Source organism: Myodes glareolus, chromosome 8 (genome assembly GCF_982192425.1).
Source record: "Myodes glareolus chromosome 8, mMyoGla1.1, whole genome shotgun sequence".
Lineage (NCBI taxonomy): Eukaryota > Metazoa > Chordata > Mammalia > Rodentia > Cricetidae > Myodes > Myodes glareolus.
The window spans coordinates 75,876,704-75,900,465 of NC_142033.1; the positions used below are offsets into that span (position 1 = coordinate 75,876,704).

The window sequence follows — 23,762 nt, forward strand, 5'->3', positions numbered from 1 at the left end:
TCAAAACATCGCTCCCTCAGTTTACAGATGAGCCTGAAAAGTAGCTAATGACAAATTCCCCTTCCTCCTCTGGCGGCGTTTTCAGTTACTAAACTCAGAGTTGAAGAGTTGAATGAGAAAATCAGTGGAGACAGGTGACGCTGTCACCTATCTGTCACACTATCATTCACTCATCTTTCAATGCACAAAGTGACTCTTAGGGCCAAGTCTCTCTACAAACACTCTTCAATGCTTTTGCTAAGAAAAATCGGTCTGAAAAAAAAATACAGACTAAGACAACCTGCTCCCACCTGGTGGAGCAGGAGGACAACTTGAATTCAGAAGTTGAAAGGCAGTGAGGAGAAAACAGTAAGACCCCCCATCTCGGAAAAGAAACTGAAATGAAGGTAACAACCCCATAAACCCACCGTATCCTTTCCTGGCCAAGCAGGAAAATTCCTACCTTAGAACTCCCAGCTACTGAGCCAAGGCCAGGGTCAAGTCTACACCAACCCTGTGATGGGAGTCAACAATGGAAATCCCAAAGCCACCTCCACCCAACACCCTGGTACTTTGCACTTACCTCTTTCTGTTCTGCAGGGCTGCTCTGTGGTCGGGGGCATGCCGCTGACACGTCATCCAACTCATCAAACCCAGGGACCTGGAACTCAGAGGCTGAGAGCAGGAGCTTGCTGACAGCTGGTTCTGTCACCAGGCAAGCCTTTGGCACCAAGGCAGGGAACACAGACTCCAGCCTAGCACCATGGAGACAGAAAGACGATAAAATCTGTGTAAGGTGTGTATTGCACTTCTACCATTTCTACTTAGTTTTTCTGTACATGTGCATGCCCTTGTGTGTGTGGAGGACAGGAAAAAACTTTAAGACAATGTCTTTCCTCGGCCATCCCATCCACTTTGTGTTCGAGATGGAATCTCTCACTGGCCTAAAGCTAACCAAGTAGCCTAGGTTGGCTGGCCAGTGAGCCTCAGGACCTGCCTGTCTCTTCCTGCCTGCACTAGAATTACAAGTGTGTGCCACCGGGCAGGCTACTGATGTGGGTTCTGGGGGATGAAACTCAGGTTCTCATGCTTGCAAGGCAGGCAATTAACCAACTGAGAAGTCTATCAGCCAGCCTACCTATTTCTGAGCAATCTGCTTTCTAGTTACCTCTAGACACAACCTGGCTCTATACGTATGCAAAGTTCCAAGAATGTGGCCAGTCTTTTCCAGGGGTTAGAGTAGTTTTATAAAGAAATGTGTAACCGAGTGGAGACTGGAGAGAAGAGATTCAGTGAACAGACAAATGAACACTGCTCAGATGAGACCAGCCCCATTCAGGGACCAGGACTGAGGCTGGTGAAGCGGCAGGACTTGGAACAGCTTGAGATACTATTAAACTGGCTACTGAATTTTGTGCTAAGTAAATGGTGCTAATTATACAACTCTATTCCTTGCTATGTGATATAAAACACAACTGAATCTCAGAAATGTTTAATCTGAGACCTATAAATACTAAAATTAATGAGACAAGAGTTAAGAGTTGTGACATGCCTGACCCATGCGATCTAAGAACACTAGAATAAATGTATTCTTCCTGCCCTTTCTCACATGGGTGTGCCACGGCTTACCTCAGGTGACTGCTGTCGGTGCTGTGGACAGCTCCCATGCCCGGAGGAGGCACATTTGGTGTGGTGCTGCGGCTGCAGTAAAGCACAAGCACAAAGCGGCAGGTTATGCGAGGGGGGCAACAGCAAAGGCTCTGATGCTCCCGTAGGCGGAACACGGTGCAGGCCAGGAAGCAAGAACCACGCTTATGTGCTCAGCCTCGGGTAGGAGAAGCCTAACAGGAAGAGTGCTGGAGAAAGTGTCAAGAAAAGTAGAGGACCGTAAAAGAAAGAACAGGAGCAAGAATGACTTTGGGACTTAAACCTTTTAATTAAGTTGGTTAGTACACATGCTAAGATTCCTTCACTATTTCAAACATAAGGAATCGTAAGTTGGCTCCATACATAGAAGAGCTTGCTGCCAAGCCTGACCACCTGAGTTCAAACTCTGGAACTCACAGAGTGGAAGAAAAGAATGGACTCCCTAAAACTTTGCTAATCTCCACATTACATTATGGCACATGTACACACATACACACACACATACAACAAATGTTTCTAAAAATTTGACATAAAACCAAATATAACAACAAAATATCTATACAAGCAAAAATATTATAAGGTCATGCCTTATAAGATACTGAGTTTGAAGCCAGTCTAAACAACAGGAGACTCTGTCTCAACAAAATAGAAAAATGGGGCAGACAAGATGGCTTAGCAGGTAAAAGCGCTTACTGCCTGGCAATGCAAGGTGACAGCCTAAGCTGATTTCTGGAACACACACAAAGGTAGAAAGCGAGACCAACACCAAAACTGTCCTCTGACTCTCTCTCTCTCTCTCTCACACACACACACACACACACACACACACACACACACACACACACGGTGGTAGGGAAAACACTTTATGGAAATTAAATTGATTTAATTAAGTGATTAATTGTTTTCAGGACTATCAATTTATTTTGCCGGCAATAAGTGAAATGTTTTGTTGTTTTGCCTTTTCAGGAAGGAAAAGAGGTCCGTCTATCACCTCTTTTGGTTTTATTTATTTATTTTTTTTTGAGACAAGGTGTCTCTGTGCAGCCTTGGCTGTCCTGGAACTCACTCTGTAGACTAGGCTGCTGGCCTTGAACTTACTGATTTGACTGCTTTTGCCTCTCCAGTGCTGGGATTAAAAGCATGTGTCACATGCAGCTCATAAATAAGTTTAATAAAACAGTAAAAAAATAACTGGGTGGTCGTGGCACACGCCTTTACTCCCAGCACTTGAGAGACAGAGACAGGAGGATCTCTGTGAGTTCGAGGACAGCCTGGTCTACAAGGTGAGTTCCAGAACAGGCTCCAAAGCTATACAGAGAAATCCTGTCTCAAAAAATAAAACAAAACAAAACTAAGTGAGCTTAGGCATATGATTTTAAGTCACTTTTGGAATCAATGAATAGAGTCCATAGCAACACTACCCATATACCTTCCACTTGAAATAAAACAACATCCCAAGTTCTAGGTTACATATGTATAAAACTCTATCTAGAAAAAAGGAAAACAAGTAAATTTATATAAAATAAGAAGCCACATATAGAATGTGAGAAAGAAAACCATTTTAGGAAGTAGAAAGAGTTCTGGAAGGGAAAAAAAAGACAACACTCACATCTTAAATACCAACACAGTATGTAAGGAACTAACAGTGAAGGGGTCAGGGCTGTATCCTAGCACTTGTGAGGTGGAGGATCCGGAGTAGGAGCCACTATAGTGAGGCGGAGGTCATCATTAGCTACCAGAAAGACGAGAAAGAGTGGAGATGGAGAGGATACAACACAGATTAAAGCTGTGGTCCACAGATTTATAGCACAGAGCAATTCATGACAACTTACATACTAGCGGCAGACCAAAATATTAAACAATACAAGCAGTATGCCACCAATTGAAACAATCTGATACTTTTTTAGCTTATTTATTTTGGTTTTTAGTTCCCTCTGTGTAACCCTGCTTATCCTGGAATTCATTTGTAGATCTGGCTGGCCTCAAATTCATAAAGATCCACCTATCTCTGCCTCCCAAGTGCTGAGATTAAAGGTGTGTGTCACAGCCCAGCATTATTTAAAAATTTTTTAAGAATGTTTATTTTCTATGTATTTGTGAGCTCACTATGTGTTTATCATGGCATGTGTGTGAAGGCCAAAGGACAACTTCTCATTTTTCTCCTTCACTATGCGGGTCCAGGAATCCAACTCAGGTTGTCAGACTTGGTTGTTTACTCAGTAGACCATCTTGCCAGGAGGCACCCCATCCGTCCGTCTGTCCATCTGTCTATCTATTTATGAATTTAATAATTTTACAAAATAAATAAATAAATAAATAAAAGAAGGGGGCTGGAGAGATGGCTCAGTGGTTAAGAGCATTGCCTGCTCTTCCAAAGGTCCTGAGTTCAATTCCCAGCAACCACATGGTGGCTCACAACCATCTGCAATGAGATCTGGTGCCCTCTTCTGGCCTGCAGACATACTGCTGAGCCATCTCTCCAGCCCTCAACGTGTTTTTGAGACAACAGCTCACTCCTTAGCCCAAACTGGTGTTGAACTGGTTTTATAATCTTCTTGCCTCAGCAGGTTGGCTTTGAAATATCAGATTTTGGATGGGTTTTATTTGATTTGAAACATTACTGCTAAAATTTCAAATGTACCTGGGCAGTGGTAGCACAGACCTTTAATCCCAGCACTTGGGAGGCAGACAAAGGCAGATCTCTGAGTTCGAAATCAGACTGGCCTACAGAGTGAGTACAGCCTACAGCCTGGGCTACACTGTGAAACCCTGTCTAGAAAAATCAAAAGTAAATAGATAAACAAATAAAAAAATTTAAGCTATAGCAACAGCAAGAGATAATTAAAAAGGACAGCTTCTATTCATCTAAAGAACTTCAGTAGAAAAATTTATCTAAGGCAATTTTTTGAAGGTTGTTTTCATGTAGGGGGTTGAACCAGCATCTCAACTCATGCTAAGCAAGTACTTCACATAAGCTATACTCTCACCTCCTAGAAACTCTAATAAAATCCTACCCCCTTTTCTCTCTAAGCTGGACTGAACCTAGGGTCTTATACTAACCAAAAAAAAAAAAAAAAATTCTACCACTAAGCTACACCCCAGTCCAGTCCTCTCCTGTTTTCATTTAGAAGATACAATAATAATCATCAAATTGTTTTTCTTATCTCCAACAGTGAAACCATAAGATCTTCTGTCCACTTCACTCCGAATTCTACTAAGTCCCCAAAGCATCCCAGGGCATGTAATGTGAACCCTTGAAGCATGCACTACTGAAGAAATGTAGACAGCTGGGGCATGACGGCTCATACTTGCAATCCCAGCACTCAAGGCTAAAGCAAGATGTTGTTGAGTTCCAAGCCAGCCTGAGATAGTGCCACAAATAAACAATGGAAGATGGCGGCATACACTGGGCACTGTGGTACATAAATTTAACCCAGCACTTGAGAGGGAGGGGAAGACCAGAATGGTCTGGATAGTGAGTTCCACAACAGTAGAGTTATGTAGAGACACTGTCTCAAGGGGGGAAACGATTATGGCATGAGGAGTAGAACTGGCAGAATAGTGCAAGATATGAGACGATGCTATGGGCAAATTCGGGGCCTCTGTAGCCAAGAATTACTGTTCCACTCTCTCAAGGTAAACAAGTGTAAACATAGGAAGACTCCAGCAGACAGTCCTACATTTCGAGCACCTGCCCCCTCCCCTTTTCCCATCGGCAGGAGACAAACATGGAGTAGTTGAAAGAAGAGATGACGAGCTCTTACCTGCTCAAGATGCTCAGGCTCCCCTGCTGCTTGCTGTGAGTGGAATGAAGAGCAGGCAATTGGAAGGTATAGGAGGGTCCATGCTGGCTCCAAATGGACAACACTCGGCCCACTGAGTAGGGCAGAGAGCAGAAGACCTTGTCTGCTAGAGAGGCTGGAGAACTTAACCCTTTTAAGCCCTGTGTAAACTGGGTCAAGAAGAGCCTCTGCACGGTAGGCATGTGATTGGTGAAGCTCCGTCTTTTTGTCCAGATTCGGTAACATCCTGGTGAACAAAGTGCTAGAAGCGTGTGAAGGCCAAGGACAGAGCAGTCTGCTCCGGTCTGGACTATGGCAGTGCCTCCATAGTCTTGGAGAGGAGCTGCAGTTTGTGGGGGAGCCTGAGTGTGTGTCTGACTACAGAGGCCAGTATCTTCCCTGAATGTAGCCATCCCAGGGCAACCATGGGACATGAAGAAAGAAAAGGTCCACTTGGGAGGTGGAGATGAGCACTGGGAGGTCTCTGCTAAGGCAAGCCTCGACGGAGCACAGTGCTCAGGAAAAGTCCTGGAGGACTCAACCATGCAACTGGATGCTGATTTCACATGGAAGGAAAATGGGAAGATTTCGGTACCAAACAGCAGTGATGGCATCTTGTTGCTCAGATCTATGAAGCTCATTTTGACAGCTTCAAGAGAATAAAGTGCCAAGGGCTTACTGTTAGACCTCCTACCCCATCCAGTAGCTGCCAAACATGGGTCCAGCTGCATTGCATTATATGAAAAGCCATCTAGGAGCTTTTTATATCTGAGGCGCTTGTAGCTTTTAGCCAAAGGAACAAGGGAAGAGGAATACCGCTGATATCTAAGTCTCTGGGGCTTTGTAGCCAGAACCAGTTTAGAGGCAAGGACAGACAGCTTGTTTAGTAAGGCTGATTCTTTGGTAGGCTTCCTACAACTCGGGCTCCTCAAGGGATGGCACAGAGTAGCCTTTGGCTTTGGTATGTGGCTACATAAGCTCTTGCTAGGTACTGCTTCAGGTTCCAATGGCACGGCAGGCACGGCATACGAGCTGAGAAGTCTGTGTGTTTTTGTGGGGATGGGATTAGAGGAACTCTTTCCACAATCAGAATTTCTAACTTTAGTTATTTTTCTCTGTACAGTGACTAGCTCTGGACAGGAAATTCTCTTACACGTTCGATGAGGTTGCTTCTTTATGGGAAGCAATCTTTGCTGATGTGACAGAGTCACGAAGGCACCATGTATCTGACCACCTCCAGCAGCGCTAGGATCCTGTTTTTTCCAAGAAGTACCAGGAAGCAGAGGACCTGTGTGCAACCCACTGTCTTTCTTTAACAGGTGACATAAGCTTTCTTCTTTTGGGTCTTCCAACCTCTGAAGCTGTGTAGCCATTTTTTTCTTGGTTGGCTTTCTTAGGGTGACTTCTTCCATTATGATAGACTCACTCTGGCCAGTCACAGGTTTCTTACTTTGCATCTCACCTGACAGCACGTTCACTGACGTGTGTTGTTCCAGCGGTGTATGCATACCTTTTTGATATGGATTTTTGTCCTTTGGCATGGCACGCTCCACAACTCTCTGGCTTTGTGGGCTTTTAGCAACATCTTGCACACTCTGGCATTTCAAATGGGTCTGATAACTCTTAGGAAAATTAACATGACTGTCTCTGGTAATGGTCTCCTCAGACCCCTCCCCAACAGCTAAGTGACCCAGTGGTCCCTTCTGATGTTCTTCAGTTTCTTCTTTATTCTGTTTAATTGCTGTTACCATTATCAAAGGCAAACACTTATCTATGGAATTCTCATGCGAATGACAAGCTCTGCAAACATTTGTGTCTACACTGACATATGTGCCATCTCCTTCACTAGCGTTACCTATATTCACTGGTATTCCTTCCTTCATGTCAGACTGGACTGTGCAATTCTTGACATTTTCATGAAGGATTTCACCATCTTTGGGCTTAAAGAGGTGCTTCAATTTAGGCTTTTCACCAAGAACACCAGCTGGTGAATGTTCTTGAGAAGAAAGACGGGACTGTGCCATCTCAACAGAACCTCGGCACCTAGAAGATTTTGAGTCTTTTGAGGATAATCCAAAGGTTTTCTTCTCACCAAACTCAGAATTTGCTTCTATTCTCAGTCCTTCTGTCACAGATTTTCTCTTCCCTTGATTCTCACAATGAATATAATTTAAAGACATACCTCCTCTATCCAGTGCTCTTACATTTGGCTCCTGATTGGTAACACATTCTACTTCATGATCAGTGGCAGAGTCTGGACACTCTTCCATTTCATAGTCTTTTAGAAATCTGCATATTGTTTCTTCATGTGATTTCAGTATCTCAGGACAGTCTACTGTAGAAGCAGCATCACTCAAGAGTCCCGAGTCCTGGTCAGTTGTTCCTATAAACACAACATTCAGTTCTCCTCGAAGAGGTGCAGTACTCCTTAAGGAATCATGGTATGCCAGTCTATCTGGCCTTGTAGAATGACCAGCTGGACTAGATGCGTCCACGCTCAGCACAGTCTCTGCAGGCTCACCTGTGCAGTCAGGACATACCACGTCTAGCACACTGTATACCAGGGCTTCTGAGCCAGGAATATTTTCAAAGGCTCCTTTGGAATCGCTTTTCTCTAAACTACCACAAAGCACAGGGTTTTCACTGCCTGAATTGACTAGCAAATCCTTTTCCTTGTGGCTGACCTCTGGGACAGTTTCTCGAGGGTCACCACTTAGTCCTTCCTGAGCTGGCTTACCTTTACTTCTGCATTTGTCTGGACTATTTTGGTTTCTCTGAAAGTCAGAGACTTCATCTGCTTTCTGGTCAAGACTTTGAGCTGCTTGGTACATGGCTTTAAAATGAGATGAAATAACATTCAGAGACTGGTCCGCTAGTGTGTCAGGACTTGGAATGTTTGTAGATTGGCTCAGCTCCTGTGTATCACAAGGAGAGGTGCTGTGGCTGTAATCTGCAGTGCGTCTGTGTCTACACTGCTTCCTTCCATCCAGGCCTTCCTCACTGGGTTCCACATGGCTGGTAGCAGGAGTGGTTGTGTTCACCAAAACTCCACTACCTGACACACCTGTTGCCATTTCACTTCTAACCTTGCCTCTTAGAAGGCCGCTCTGAGTCTCCCGCCCAGCAGGTCCACTCTCCAAGAAGCTGCTATTGTCCACCAAGTCTTCTGGCCTTTGGAAGCAGTGACTGCTAGACTGCCGTGCATTGCCACAGTTTACTTTACAGTTGCTGACTTCCAGGGTATCTTTTCTGGGTCCAAGAGCAGCACAAGTAGAGCACATGTTCTCTTCAGATGCATTTCTTGTTATGCACTGACAGCTGGAGATATCCTGAGACTGAACATTTTGACATTCTGTGACAAAGGAGAAGCCAGCTGTTTCTTTCACACTTGAGAGGAACGTGGAATGTAGATTTTTGATACCTGAATCAGTCATTTCTTTTTGCCCTTCTGGGCTTATTGTGAGATTTAAGGTATGGATGCATGAAGAGGCACCACAGGTTCTGTCACCTTGTGGAGACGTGGCTTCCAATATTGTCTCAGCAGGAATGGTTTGAGTATTGGTAAGATTTGCTCCGTTCTTGAGAGGATGACAGCTCTGTTGAACATCTCTGCATGTTGCTGAAGGCATTTCTCTGTTTAGATTTAGCAGAGATTCAGTTGGTAATGTTTCATGCTCTTGAAAATTAAGGGACACTTGTTGATCTAAAACACATTCATGTTCTAGTTTGTGTTCAACCATTTCACTGTTACAAGAAAGTTCACGTATCTCACAGGCAATGATTGGTTCATCTAAATGGGCAATGTTGTCGTCTAAGTCCTGTACATGCTTTTCTGAAGCAGGTCCACAAACACACTCTGGACATGGTGTTAATTTTGCAGGACTTTTCTTGGGTTTTGATATCTCATTATGTTCAGAACTTACTGGATCTGCTGGTATCGATTTTCTTCCAGACAGAAATTCATTGCATGCTGCTTTAGTTGGCAGAGAGTCACCCAGATTTCTCTGGGTGCTGACTACAGACTTAGAGTCTTTACTGTAAATCTTTTCACTTAGTGCACTGGAGTTTACTGGGTTTTGTTCTGGTTCTTCAACGTGCACCAACAAGGGAAACCTGCTTTCCTCAGAGTGTGTCTCAGGATGGTTCACATCAGTGACAGTTTTTCTATGGTCCTCAGAGTTTACCAAATTAGCCTGAAAGTTTAAAGTCATTTTCAGATCGTTTTTTTTAAACATTATTTCTGTGGCTTCAGTAAAAGAACTAGGCACAGAACTACAGATCTCTGCGCAGGAACTTGCCTGAGTGCAACAGCTACTGTGGTTACTGGATTCCACAGTCTGTTTTTCGCCAGAATCATTCTGTTCTTGTTCTGTGACACCGAAAAGGAGACCACCTCTTTCACTGCTGGGCCTCTGATTCTGTTCTTTACTTTCTTCTCCATAAGAGAAGTTCTTGCTTTGATCAACCTTGTGTATTTTTTCAGCAGATTCCTTTACCAAAGCATTGCTGTCAAAAACACATTTTTCTAAGGATTTTGGGCCAGATGAGTATGATGCAAGATACAAAATTTTAGAATTTTCTTCGACGGGTTTTATACACTCTTCACTCCCTGCAGTGGTGTCCTGTGCAGAACTGGGGTTTTCCCTACAGTGGTTGAGAATCTGTTGATGACTGTCATCTGCTTCACAAACAAGGTTTAAGTTACACAACTCTTTCTTTCCTTTGTTCATTGTGGAAACAGTACAGATCCCTGGTAATGACAATCAAAAAAGACAATCAGTAATGTTCCACATGAGAACATTTAATATTCAGGGTCCACGAGACTGAAGGTTCTAGGGTAACTACAGCTATGGTTTCTGAAAGCATAATGGGGGTCATTTTATCCACTCCTGGTGCTCACTGCACCCAGCTGACGGATGCTGACTCACAGTGCCACATTTGCCCTTCATTATTATCCCTTAGTCCCACTGGTTTTCATACCTTGTATGTTTTCAATGGGTTCTGGCAGAGGTCCAGTTGTACTGTGTACATTTCCTTTTACAGAAGAGAAAGAAACTCAAATCAGATGTAATTTGAAAAATAAAAATAAAACAGCTGAACCAGCTAAGTGAATTTCATCATGCATCAACAGCACCAACAGAAAATTCAACTCAGAAAAGATAATCAAAAAAAGCTCAGTAAGCCATACCAGCGTTTTGCTTCTTTGTAAACTATGATAAAGGGCCCCCCAAAAGCAGCTAATTTTGGAAAAATAAAAAACACCGTTCTCAACATGTCACTTAGTATCACAGATGATACTAGATAACTGAGTAACATAGAAAATGTGAGCCTGATTCATTCAGTCTTACAGATGCCATTTTCAGGCAGATCTCTGTAAGTTCAAGGCCAGCCTGGTCTGCAGGGTGAGTTCTGATACAGAGCTACACAGAGAAACCCTGTGTTGAAAAACTATTAAAAAAAAAAAAAAGAGTTTCCATTTTAAAACACCACCAGAAGACCTTGTGGTTCAAATTTGCAAATTTCCAGAGAACCAGATTCAATCCCCAGCACCCACATGGCAACTCACAACTGTAGGTAACTCCAGTTCTAGAGGATCCAATGACCTCACACAGACATACAGGCACATAAAATAATGCACACAAAATAAAACTTTACAGCCAGGTGGTGGTGGCAGCACACACTTTTAATCCCAGCACTCGGGAGGCAGAGGCAGGTGGATCTCTGGGAGTTCGAGGCCAACCTGGTCTACAGAGCAAGTTCCCTAGGACAGCCAGGATACACAGAGAAACCCTGTCTAAAAAAACAGGAAGGAAAAAAAAAAAGGCTGAACAGAGGGTTAGGACTAAAGCTCCATGGTAGAGCACTTGCCTAGCATGCACAAGGAGATAGGTATTATAAAACTACTTATCTAGCTAGCTAGCTCACTCGCTCTAGTAAACTGTCACCCCAACAATCTTATCATTCAATGACCATTTTATTACCTGAAATTAGATACATTATAGATAAAATTGCTCTTGGAAAAGAAACAGTCAGAGCTGGGATTGCAGCTCAGTGGTAGCGCTCATGCTTAGCATTAGTGAATCACAGGTTCAGTCCCCAGCGCGGCCAAAAACAAGTAAGAAAAAAGAAAATGCTGGACGGTGGTGGTGCACGCCTTTAATCCCAGCACTCAGGAGGCAGAGGCAGGCAGATCTCTGTGAGTTCGAGGCCAGCCTGGTCTACAAGAGCTAGTTCCAGGACAGGCTCCAAAGCTACAGATAAATCCTGTCTCGAAAAAACAAACAAAAAACAAAAACAAAAACAAAACAAAACAAAACACCAAAAAAAAAGAAAGAAAAAGAACAGTTATGTATAGAACTTTATTTAAGATTAATCTGCAAGCTGAATGGTCCTAAATCCAATGACTTATAATAATTGCCTTGCTGAACTAGGTGGTAGTGGCACATGCCTTTAATCCTAGCACTTGTGAGGCAAAGGCAGGTGGATCTCTTGAGTTCCAGGATAGTCAGCTACAGAGAAACCCTGTCTAGAAAAATAAGTAACAAAAAAGAAAAGAAGAAAACAAAACAATAAACAACTAGTTGCCTTTCTGTAAGGTTGGGCTGATCATTGCTGAAGCTGAGTAACAGAAACATGGAAGTTTAATTCATTCCTTTCAGTTCTGAGTTAGTGTGAACACTGCCATTATGAAAGTAAGAAAGCAAGTGAACAAACAACAAAAACCCACCTTTTGTGTGGAATGTAAACACAATGACAGACAAACCTGTGATGCCAGCAGGAGGGAGCCAGGAGGCCAGCACAAATTCAAGGCTGGCCAGAACTATGAAGCTCCTCAACTCCAGCGTGCGTCCTTCTCTGAACCTCAGTTTCTTTTGTAGAAAGCATGGTAAATACACTTATCTCAGTGCTGTATGGAAATTAACTATCACACATAAACACTGCCTGGTATAGTACTTGCAGTATTAGGAGAACTGCCTGTCTTTTCTCTTTGATTCTTTATCTAACGGAACATGAGACAGTTAAAATGGTATCTAAGTGTAGAACACCATTTAAAAACATTAGGAGTATGGGCTGCAGGGAAAACTTGGTGTTACAAGGCTCACCTAGCAGAGAGGTGGCAGAAGTGATGAGTTTGTTAATTGGGTACTAACAATCAAACCCAAAACTGCACTCATAATTAGCTCTGCCATTAAACAACATCCCAAGACCTCTAGGATGGATGGATAAAAATGAACTGGATGTTTAGCATAAATATCAATTACTAACAATGGCCGCCTCCAATTCCCCAAGCAGTACTAAGTATTGTGAAATAATCCCATTTCATATCGTCCCAAACAACAATCTACCCATAAATTTCTCAGCCTGAGCACTCCTCATGATTTTATTTCATCTTTCTATGGGATGCTATACAATTCATTAAATCATATGTTTAGCATCAAGGTAGTTGTACCCTCATTACATCTGTCCAGGAACAATGAGAAATTCGTCATCCACCCCCAACCTGATGCGGTTTTTCTCAGTGTAAGGCAATGAAATTCAGATTTGTTGAAGCACATCCATTCTCCACTTTATCAAGAATCTCGGGAAGGGGCGGGGGAACAGCGGCTTTCAATTAGTAATGGCAAAAGGTGCTTGGGGAAAGCGGTTTGTGCACAGCTGAGAGAAACCATTAAGGTGATTTTTTATGCACACACATTTTGACATTTCACAAGACTTTGAAGCAGAATTTAAGACAACTTTTTTTAAGCATTTATTTATTTGTTTGTTTGTTTTGCGTATATGAGTGTTTTGCCTAAATATGTACACCTTGGTGTCCGAGAAAACCAGAAGAAAGCATGGAATCCTCTAGAACTGAAGTTATAGATGGTTCTCAGCCACTGTGTAGGTTCTGGGAATTAATTACGCCTGGGTCCTCTGCAGATTAGCCAGTTCTCCTAACCACTGAACGATCTTTACTTTTTTAAAGAGTTTGAAAAAGAAGGAGAATAACTTTGCAGTGGTCCAAAATCAACACACACTAATGCATATTGACAGCATGTGTCCTCTTTGATACGATGTAACAAAAATTACACTTTATGTTCTCAAAAAACAAACAAACAAAACAAAAAAGCCAGGCGAAAGTGGCTCACGCCTTTAATCCCAGCACTTGGAAGGTGGAGGCAGGTGGATCTCTGTGAGTTTGAGGCCAGCCTAGTGCACAGAGCAAGTTCCAGGACAGGCTCCATAGCTACTGAGAAACCCATCTTGAAAAGTGAAAAACAGCAACAACAACAACAACAAAAAAAACCCCACAAACAAACTATATCTATATTTATATTCTCACGTAGGTTAAAATTGAGTTCATAATCCTCCTGGCTCAATCTCCAGACTGAGACTTTAATTGAGTAACACAGCACCTCCTGAAGGTGACTGTTGATATTACTAATGGGCTCTTTCACTTCTGCACCCACAGTCTACAATATAATATACCTGCACTCTTAAAATCATCCCCAAACACCACCACACAACTGTGCCACTGTCACAAACTAGAGAATCCTAAAATAACATGAGGATCAAATGGGATCCTCAAACAGAAAAAGTTATTCAGTACAGTAATCTGAATAAAGTATGGACTAGGGTGAATAATCATTTATCGATACTGCCTTTTAACTACTAAAAACATAGTGTATTACCTTAAGATCTGAATTAATAACAAAGGAACCGCCTCTTCCTCGTCTTGCAGCTGTGACAAATGCCTGGCACAGACAACTTGAAGAAGGAAGGAAAGGACGAGTGTTTATTTTGGTGCCCAGTTCCACCATAGTGGGAAGGGAATGTGTGGTAGGGAGAGTGAAGGTGGCTGCGCAAACTAGATCCAGTCACAAGCAGTGGTGAGTGCTTGTACTCAGTTCTGCATACTCTCTTTTTCATTAAGATGTGGACTCTATCCCAAGAATGGTAGTAATCGCAAGTAGAGTGGGTTTCCTGCTTCAATTAACATAATTCTTCATGGATATGCCTATATTTGTTTCCATGGTGATTCTAAATGCCATAAAATTATCAAAATTATCTGTCCTAGTTACTTTACTATTGCTGTGATGAGATACCACAATCAAGGCAACATAAATAGAAAGCCAGCCTACAAACTACAATCCCAGAAAACTTAAAAAAAAGTGACATATCACAAAAAACCAGACCCATATCTATCACCATGCACAAAACTCAAGACCAAATGGATCAAAGACCTCAGCATAAAGTCAGCCACACTGAACCTTATAGAAGAGAAAGTAGGAAGTACACTTGAACACATTGGCACAGGGAACCGCTTCCTAAATAGAATCCCAACAGCATAGACACTGAGAGAAACAATTAATAAATGGGATCTACTGAAACTGAAAAGCTTCTGTAAAGCAAAGGACATTGTCAACAAGACAAAACAACAGCCTACAGAATGGAAAAAGATCTTCACTAACCCCATATCAGACAGAGGTCTGATCTCCAAAATATACAAAGAACTCAAGAAATTGGACACCAAAAGAACACATAATACAAATTAAAAAAAAAATAGAGTACAGACCTAAACAGAGAACTCTCAACAGAGGAAATCTAAAATGGCTGAAAGACACTTAAGGAAATGTTCAACATCCTTAGTCATCAGAGATATGAAAATCAAAACAACTCTGAGATTCCAAGATTCCATCTTACACCTGAAAGAATGGCCAAGATCAAAAACATTGATGATGGGGCTGGAGAGATGGCTCAGCAGTTAAGAGCATTGCCTGCTCTTCCAAAGGTCCTGAGTTCAATTCCCAGCAACCACATGGTGGCTCACAACCATCTGTAATGAGGCCTGGTGCCCTCTTCTGGCCTGCAGAAAGAATACTGTAGACATAATAAACAAACAAATAAATATTAAAAAAAAAATTGATGACAACTTATGCTGGAGAGGTTGTGGGGAAAAGGGAACACTTCTGCATTGCTGGTGGGAATCCAAGCTGGTACAACCCCTTTGGATGTCAGTGTGGCGATTTCTCAGAAAATTAGGAAACAACCTTCCTCAAGACCCAGTAATATCACTTTTGGGTATATATCCAAAGGATGCTCAATCATGCCACAAGGACATGTGCTCAAATATGTTCATAGCAGCTTTGTTTATCATAGCCAGAACCTGGAAACAACCTAAATGCCCCTCGATCAAAGAACGGATGAGGAAGATGTGGTACATTTACACAATGGAGTACTACACAGCATAAAAAAAATAACGACATATTGAATTTTGCAGGAAAATGGATGGAACTAGAAAACATTATTTTGAGTAAGGTAATCAAGACACAGAAAGACAATTATCACATGTACTCACTCATAGGTGGTTTTTAAACATAAAGCAAAGAAAGCCAGCCTACAAACCACAATCCCAGAGAACTTAGACAACAATGAGGACACTAAGAGAGACTCACATAGATCTAATCTACATGGGAAGGAGAAAGTATAAAAAGACAAGATCTCCTGAGTAAATTGGGAGCATGGGGACCTTGGGAGAGGATTGAAGGGGAAAGGGGAGAGGCAGGGAGGGGAGCAGAGAAAAATGTAGAGCTCAATAAATACCAAAGAAAACAAAAAAACAAAACAAAACAAAAAAAGCTAAATAAAATTTAAAGAAACCACAATGCCATTGGTCATTAGAGAATAAAAAACTAAAATAGGACAGGAATAGGGCACATGCCTATAATTGCAGTACTCAGAGGAGATGCAGGCAGGAGAAGCTCTACACATTCAAGGCTAGTATGAGCAACATGAAGTGGTCTAGGAACCAATAAAATAGCTCAGCATGTTAAGGCACTTGCCACCAAGCCTGAGGACCAGAGATCCACCCCTGGGATTTACATTGTGGATGGAGAGAAGAGCAGGATGTCCTCTGGCTTCCACTTGCACACCACAGTACATCCATCTATCCACACAAAAGAAATAAACAGAATTTTAAAAAACTGAGGCAGGGTAGCCTGGAACCTGCTTATGTACAATAGGCCAAAAAAAAAAAAAAAATTAAGGAAGGGGGAGCTACACTGAGATGTTACTTCTTGCTAGAATTAAGAAACCCTCTCTGATAGCTTAGTGTTAAGAGCACTGACTGCTCTTCCAGAAGTTCTTAGTTCAATTCCCAGCAGCCACATGGTAGCTCACAACCACCAGTGATGAGATCTGGTGCCCTCTTCTGGTAATAAATAAATAAATCTGAAAAAGAAAAAAAAGGGTTTGGTTCCCAGGGAGGCAGAAGCAGGAGGGAGGATCTCTGTGAGTTCAAGGCCAGCCTGGTCTACAGAATGTGTTCAGGACAGCCAGACACACCCTGTCTTGAAAAACAAAAAACAAAACCAAAAAAGCCCCTCTCTACACCCCAAACTCAAAAGAAAACCACCAATTTAAGATAAATTATAACCCTTCTATATTGTTGATAGCAATGAAAAATGGACTGATACTTTATCTCAAAAATCATAAAAGAAAAATCAACAAACATTTAAGTAAAGTGAGAAAATTCAGTCACAAAAGACCACATATGGTAAGTACTTCTATACACTATAAGCAAATTTAGAACGCTAAAAGATACTAGTTGACAGGAGACCAAAGGAGCTGGTTATAAGATTTCTTTAGAAGTGGGTACTGCCGGGCAGGCCGTCATGCACATTTCATTAATCCCAGGATTTGGGAGGGCAGAGACAGGCTGATGTTAGTGAATTCGAGACCAGCCTTGTCTACAGAGTGAGTTCCAGGACAGCCAGGGCTGTTACACAGAGAAACCCTGTCTTGAAAAACAAAAATATAAATGAATAAATAGAAATTAAAAATGTAAATTGCAGGAGGACAAGGGACTCAGCAACTAAAGGCTCGTTCCCTAAAGCTCAGAACATGAGTTCAATTTCCAAGACTCACATGGTAAAAAATTATCCTCTGACCCCACACATGCACTATAGCATCCTACTGCACCCCTTCCAATTAAAAAATAAAACAAAAGCCAGGCGGTGATGGCACACACCTTTAATCCCAGCACTCAGAAGGCAGAGGCAGACAGATCTCTCTGAGTTCAAGGCCAGACTGGTGTACAAAGTGAGTTCTAAAGACAGCCAGGTTGTTACAGAGAAACTCTGTCTCCCTGTTTCAAAAATCCAATAAAAATTAAAAAAAAGAGGACAAAAAAATAGAGAATAAATTTTCTATTAAACAGAAATATTCAAGTCTTTTTTTCTTTTTAATCAATGAGTGGGAATGGAGGTTGTGACGGAGCACGACTTTAATGCTAACACTGGAGAAGCAGAGGCAAGTATAGGTGGGTCAACCAGACAGAAAGTAGAGGTGGGGCGATGAGAACAGGAGAAGGTTAGGAAGGAGAAAGCCCATTCCTCCATTCCTGCCCAGACCACAGAGAAACAAGATGTAATCTACACCACTGGAAAAGGTACTGAGCCACGTGGCTAACATAGATGAGAATAATGAGTTAATATAAGCTATAAGAGTTAACAAGAAGCCTGACTAATGGGCCAATCAGTTTATAATCTTATGGAGTCCTGTGTGTGATTTTCTTTGGGGCTTGCCAGCTGTGGGGTACTGGGCGGGACAGATACCCCAACAAGCCGGCCCTTCATTGTTACAGAGGCAGGTGAATCTCTTTGAGTTTGAGGCCAGTCTGGACTACAGAGCAAGTTACAGAACAAGGACAGCCAGGGCTACACAGAGAAACCCTGTCTCAAAAAACAGAACAACAACAAAAATCATGAACTCTTAAGAATTTGAACTGGATGTGATGGCACATACCTGTTACTCTAGCATGTGAACACAGGCAAGAGATCAGGAGTTCAAGGCTACCCCTGACTACATACAGCAGGACCAAGGATGCCCTGGAATACACGAAAACTGCCTCAAACAAAAAACAAGTAAGCAAAGAGCTGGGCCAGTTTTCTCATGCCTTTAATTCCAGTACTCAGGATGCTAAGGCAGGAGGATTTCTGTGAGTTTGAGGCCAGTTTGATCTACATATACAAGTTCAAAGTCAGTCAAGGCTACCTAGAACCTGTTTCAACAAACACTGCTCAGATTAGCAGACAAGAAGGTACCAGTCTAAGTGTCTGACAGGACAGACTCCCTGGTGAAACAGTCCCTCAACTACTACTTTCCCCTCCAAAGATACTTCGCATCAGACTCCCCTACTGTTATGGTTTGTCTGAAATGTCCCCAGCAGGTTTCTATGCTAGAACACTAGTCCAACCAAGGGCAGGGTTCTAAGAGGCAATGGAAACCTTGGGACATTGGGTTTTACTTGGGTCATGGAGAGGTCCCGGACAGTAACAACTACAAAGTGAGACCTTCACAAAAGATGGGCAGGCTGGGGGTGGGGGAAATGTGAAAAAGTCCTGAAATAAAGATGTGCCTGGGCACACAGAGCTCTGCCAGTGTGAGGCCAGCCTAATCTACAGAGCAAGTTCTAGGACAGCTCAAGCTACACAGAAACCCTGTCCTAAAAAAGAAGCCGTGCCTGCAGACCAACTGAGTCCAAGTTTCTACTGTGAAAAAACTAGAAAATTACAGGCCCAGAGGCTTAGCTCCCACTAGCTTCAGACCCCAGAGATCACCCACATACTCTGTGTGTCAGAAGTCAGGTCCTCATTGCAGAACCAGAAGATTAGAGTGGAAGAAAGAGCACAAGTCCTGCAACACAGGACTCAGCCTTCACACGGCCTCAGCAGGCCTGGGTAAGCAGAGCCGCACTCTCTGTCAGCACTCCCATGCCCGCACCTCCTCAGATAAGCGTGCAGGCCAGTTCCTATCCTTACTCTTCTCTCCTATTTCTTTCTCCATTCACCCCTACCCACCTGGACACAACAAACAATGAAAGAAAACCCAACCTGGTAAAAATGATAACCAAATAGCCCATTAAGAGTATATCACCCTGGCTGGAGAGATGGCTCAGTGATTAAGAGTACTGTCTGCTCTTCCGGAGGTTCTGAGTTCAATTCCCAGCAACCATATAGTGGCTTACAACCATCTGTAATGAGATCCAGTGACCTCGTCTGGCCTGAAGGAATACATGCAGAAAGAACTCTGAATACATAATTAATAAATAAGTCGTTAAAATAAGAAACAAATTTAAAAAAAAAAAAGAGTATATCACCCAAAAGAAGACAACTAAACCTTTCCTTAATAAACCCCAATTTGGGGGCTGGAAACATGGCTCGGCCAGTAAAGAGTGCTTACTGTCCTTGCAGCAGTCCCTGACTGTTGGCACTAGTTATGGTGGACTTGACACCCTCTTTTGGCCTTCAAGTATACACTTTCTTAAGCTAACACACACATAAATAGCAAGTGAATTGTATATTAAAAAAAATCTTCACAGGTGTGATGGTGCACGCCTTTGATCCAAGCATTCTGAAGGCAGAGGGAGATGGATATCTTTGAGTTCCAGGCCAGCCAGGACTACATAAGAAGACCTTGTCTCAAAAAACAAACAAGCAAACAAACAAAAACAACAAAAAGAAATATCATACCTTTTTTCTTCAGCAGATCTCCAGGGAACTCTGCACATACAGGTTCTTTGTTGGACTGCATCAGGAGGACATCCTGCAACAAGAAAACCTAACAGTCAATGGATGATGCAGAGGTGCCTGAGTTCACAGACATCTGTTATTACTTCAGAGCTCAGTGTGACTCCAGGAAAACTGCCAATAGCCACAGGCATTGAGATAGGAAGGAAAGCTCAAATTCAGGTTAATAAGTAAAATGTATTATTTCTCTAGAACTTGAACTTGAAACAGATGCAAACAAAAGCTTATTAATGCTTGCCTTTTTTTGTTGTTTTGTTTTAGATTTTGGAGGTAGGGGTCACCATTTAAACCAGGTCAGACTCAAACAGCTATAATCCTCCTGCCTCAGCCTCTTGAGTGGTGAGACTGCAACTATGCATCAGTTCCTGAGTGCCTTCTGAAAACAAGAAATAAAATGAGGGTACAGGGGCTGGAGAGATGGCTCAGCAGTTAAGAGCATTGCCTGCTCTTCCAAAGGTCCTGAGTTCAATTCCTAGCAACCACATGGTGGCTCACACCATCTGTAATGAGGTCCGGTGCCGTCTTCTGGCCTGTAGACATACAGACAGAATGTTGTATACATAATATACAAATAAATAGTAAATAAATATTTTAAAAAATGAGGGTACAGGCACACTTAGTGCAGTGCCAGCTTAAGCAGGTACAGGACAGAAGTCATGGGTGGCAGAGGGAAGGCCAGTGCCCCTTTCCTCCTTCCAAGGTTTCTCTGTGCTCCTTTGCTCAGGCATGCAATTCACAAAGCAGCTCTGAAAAGTTAACTTTAATGAGGGGGTTGGAGAGAACAAGGACAGGAAGAGGAGGAGCCAGCCAGATCTCAGGAACTGCAGCTATAAGACACTGGCAAATAAATTGGTTAAAACTGGGAGGTTAGGTCGGGCAGTGGTAGCGCATGCCTTTAATTCCAGCACTCAGGAGGCAGAGGCAGGCAGATCTCTGTTGTGAGTTCGAGGCCGGCCTGGTCTACAAGAGCTAGTTCCAGGACAGGCACCAAAGCTACAGAAAAACCCTGTCTTGAAAAACAAACAAACAAACTGGGAGGTTAATGGCTGAATCATGACTTTTAATGCCAGCTCTGTCTGCAGAGGCACAGAAACATCTAAGTTCAAAGCCAGTCTGGTCTACATAGCAAGTTCTAGGCCAGCAAGATGATATTGTCAAACCTCGTCCAACACAAAACAAAACACCTCAGTCAAATAAATTGAGGCTGCAAAACAAAAAGTTTCAAACTTCTGTTCTACCTTTTCATTTTATGTAAATCAAATTACTTTAAAATTTAAAAAGACTTTTTGATTTAAAACTGTATGTTTCTTTTTATATGTAAGTGCTTTGCCTGATCACCTGCATGCAGTGCCCTTGGAGGCCAGAGAAAGCATTGGATCTCCCAGAACCGAAAACAAGTTACAAGCTGCCTTGTGGGTGCTGGAAATTGAACTAGGGACCTCTAAAGAACAGCCAGTACTAAGAGTGGTTAGAACCACTGAGACAACTCTTCAGTCCCCAGTTTTTGTTCATGTTTTTAATTTATTTTATGTATATGAATGTTTTGCCTGAACAAATGTACAATACATGTGTGCCTGGTACCTGCACAGGTCAGAAGAGGGTGTCAGATTCCCTGGAACTGCAGTTACAGATGGCTGTGACCACATGGGTGATGCAAATCAAACCCAGACTCAAAGTTAACAAAGTATATGCACTGTGACACACGCCTTTAATCCCAGCACTCAGGATGCAGAGGCAGGTAAATATGAGTTCGAGGCTGGCCTGGTCTACACGGAGAAACACTGTCTTGAAAAAATAAAGTTAAAGATCTCCTGAGTAAATCGGAAGCGTGGGAATCATGGGAGAGGGTAGAAGGGGAGGAGAGAGGAAGGGAGGGGAGCAGAGAATAATATATAGCTCAATAAAAAAAAAGAAAAAGGAAAGCTAAAAGAAAGAAGGATAGAGGGAGGAAGGAAGGAAGGAAGGAAGGAAAGAAGGAAGGAAGGAAGGAAGGAAGGAAGGAAGGAAGGAAGGAAGGAAAAAAGGAAGGAATAAAGAAAACAAGCAAGAATATTCTTGGACGTGGCTCTGGTGGTCCATATTTGTAATCTCAGCTCTGTAGAGGCTGAGGTGGAAGAAGCACAGATGTTAAGCCTCTGGGCTACTGAGCTGAGACTTTTTCTGGGAAAGACAAATAGCGCTGGAGACACAGCTGGTTGGCACAGTGCCTAACCGGTCCTGGATTCAAGTGCCAACATTCTAATGAAAGAAAAGATTTATCACCAGATGGACCTTCTAGTTTCTTACATCCTTATAGGGAGAGAGGAACTTTTACAGGAGTTTTCCTCTGTATTTCAATTCAGAAAAACTGCAGCTTTAAGCGAGGCACGATTGTGAAGTCACAGAAAGCTTTCACACCTCAGCAACATTCTTTACATACTGCTCTGCTGCGTGAGATCAGAGCCACAGCATACTAGGGACAACAGTGCCCTGCAGACCCAAGAACAGCCTATCAACATCAATCTGCCCCGAGGGAGGAAAAACCTTCTACTGTTATAAAAAACATTTCCCCATTGTGTATGTACGCACCCATGGGTATGCATGCGTACAGCTGGAGGTCAGATGTTGGTCTTTGATGGTGTTCCTCACAAGCCATCCACCTCAATTTTCTTTCTTTCCTTTATTATTATTGTGTGTGTGATGGTAGGGAGGGCATGTGCCTCTGTGCACACCTGAAGGTCGGAGGACAATTTTGTGGAGTTGGTTCTCTCCTATCTTTCTAAGGGTTCTGGGTATCAAACTCAGGTGTTCTGGCTTGTACATTAAACACTTTACCTTCAGAGTCATCTCAACCAGCCATCACCTTTTTTGAGGCAGTCTCTCAGTGATAAGGATAGGCTGAGCTGGTCAGCGAGAGCCCCAGAGACCCTCCAGATTACAAGTGTGCCATCAGCTTTGGCTTCTTATGAGTGCTGGGGTCAAACTCAGGTCCTCATGCTTACAGAGCAAGCACGCATTTATGGATGGAGATATCTCTTCTGCTGCCCAGAGTTTCCACTTTTAAGTCACTGAAATTTTATTTCCAACAAGAAATCCTTTTATATGCTGGGCAGTGGGGCACATGTCTCTAATACCAGCACTTGAGAGGTAGAGACAGGCGAACCTTTGCGTTGACGCCAGCCTGGTCTGCAGAGAGTTTTCCAGGACAGCCAAGGCTACACAGAGAAACCATACCTCAAAAAACTCCAAATGTGAATAAATAAAGCAAAAATTACAAGAAAGAAAAGGAAAGATCAAGGTACTGGACAGATAATTCAGTGGTCAAGGGCATTTGTTGCTCTTGCAGAGGACCTGGGTTCGGTTCCCAGCACCCAAATGGTGGCTTATAACTATTAGTAACTCCAGTTTCAGGATCTGAAGTCCTCTTCTGCCCTCCACAGGTACCAGGCATACACATCGTGCACACACACACACATAGGCAAAATATTCACACACATAAATTAAAAAATAAATCTTAAAAAAAAATTCTGTGTAATGGCTTATTTAGGCCTCATGGACTTTCCCTCATCTACTGCACCAAGACAAGGCAACTGAGAAAACCTGGGAGTAGGAAAGGTGGTCTTCCTCAGGGAAGAGCACACCAACCGGTTGTCCAGTGTCAAATGGTCAGCCCTGAAAACACACATACAAGTAACATTATACAGACTTGGCAGGCTATATTTAGGAACACAAATGTGTGTGTGTGTGTGTGTGTGTGTGTGTGTGTGTATGCATGCAGTAACAATTAATGTAAAAAGTAAGTATC

At 42.7% G+C, this 23,762-nt stretch overlaps 1 protein-coding gene across 7 annotated transcripts in view; it reads right to left on the reverse strand.

Moving 5' to 3' along the window:
• Nucleotides 1-23,762, reverse strand: part of Prr14l (proline rich 14 like) — a 76,298-nt gene that overhangs the window by 34,701 nt on the left and 17,835 nt on the right. For all 7 annotated transcript variants that reach the window (XR_015002778.2, XM_048450026.3, XM_085692147.2 and 4 more), the window contains 5 exons: nucleotides 19,922-19,994; nucleotides 10,389-10,442; nucleotides 5,391-10,158; nucleotides 1,609-1,680; nucleotides 563-734 (listed from right to left, as the gene is read on the reverse strand). Coding sequence is in view for 6 of the 7 variants with exons in the window: in XM_048450026.3 (XP_048305983.3) it covers nucleotides 563-734; nucleotides 1,609-1,680; nucleotides 5,391-10,158; nucleotides 10,389-10,442; nucleotides 19,922-19,994 (5,139 nt within the window). In the remaining variant the exon portion in view is untranslated. The remainder of the gene's footprint in view (nucleotides 1-562; nucleotides 735-1,608; nucleotides 1,681-5,390; nucleotides 10,159-10,388; nucleotides 10,443-19,921; nucleotides 19,995-23,762) is intronic.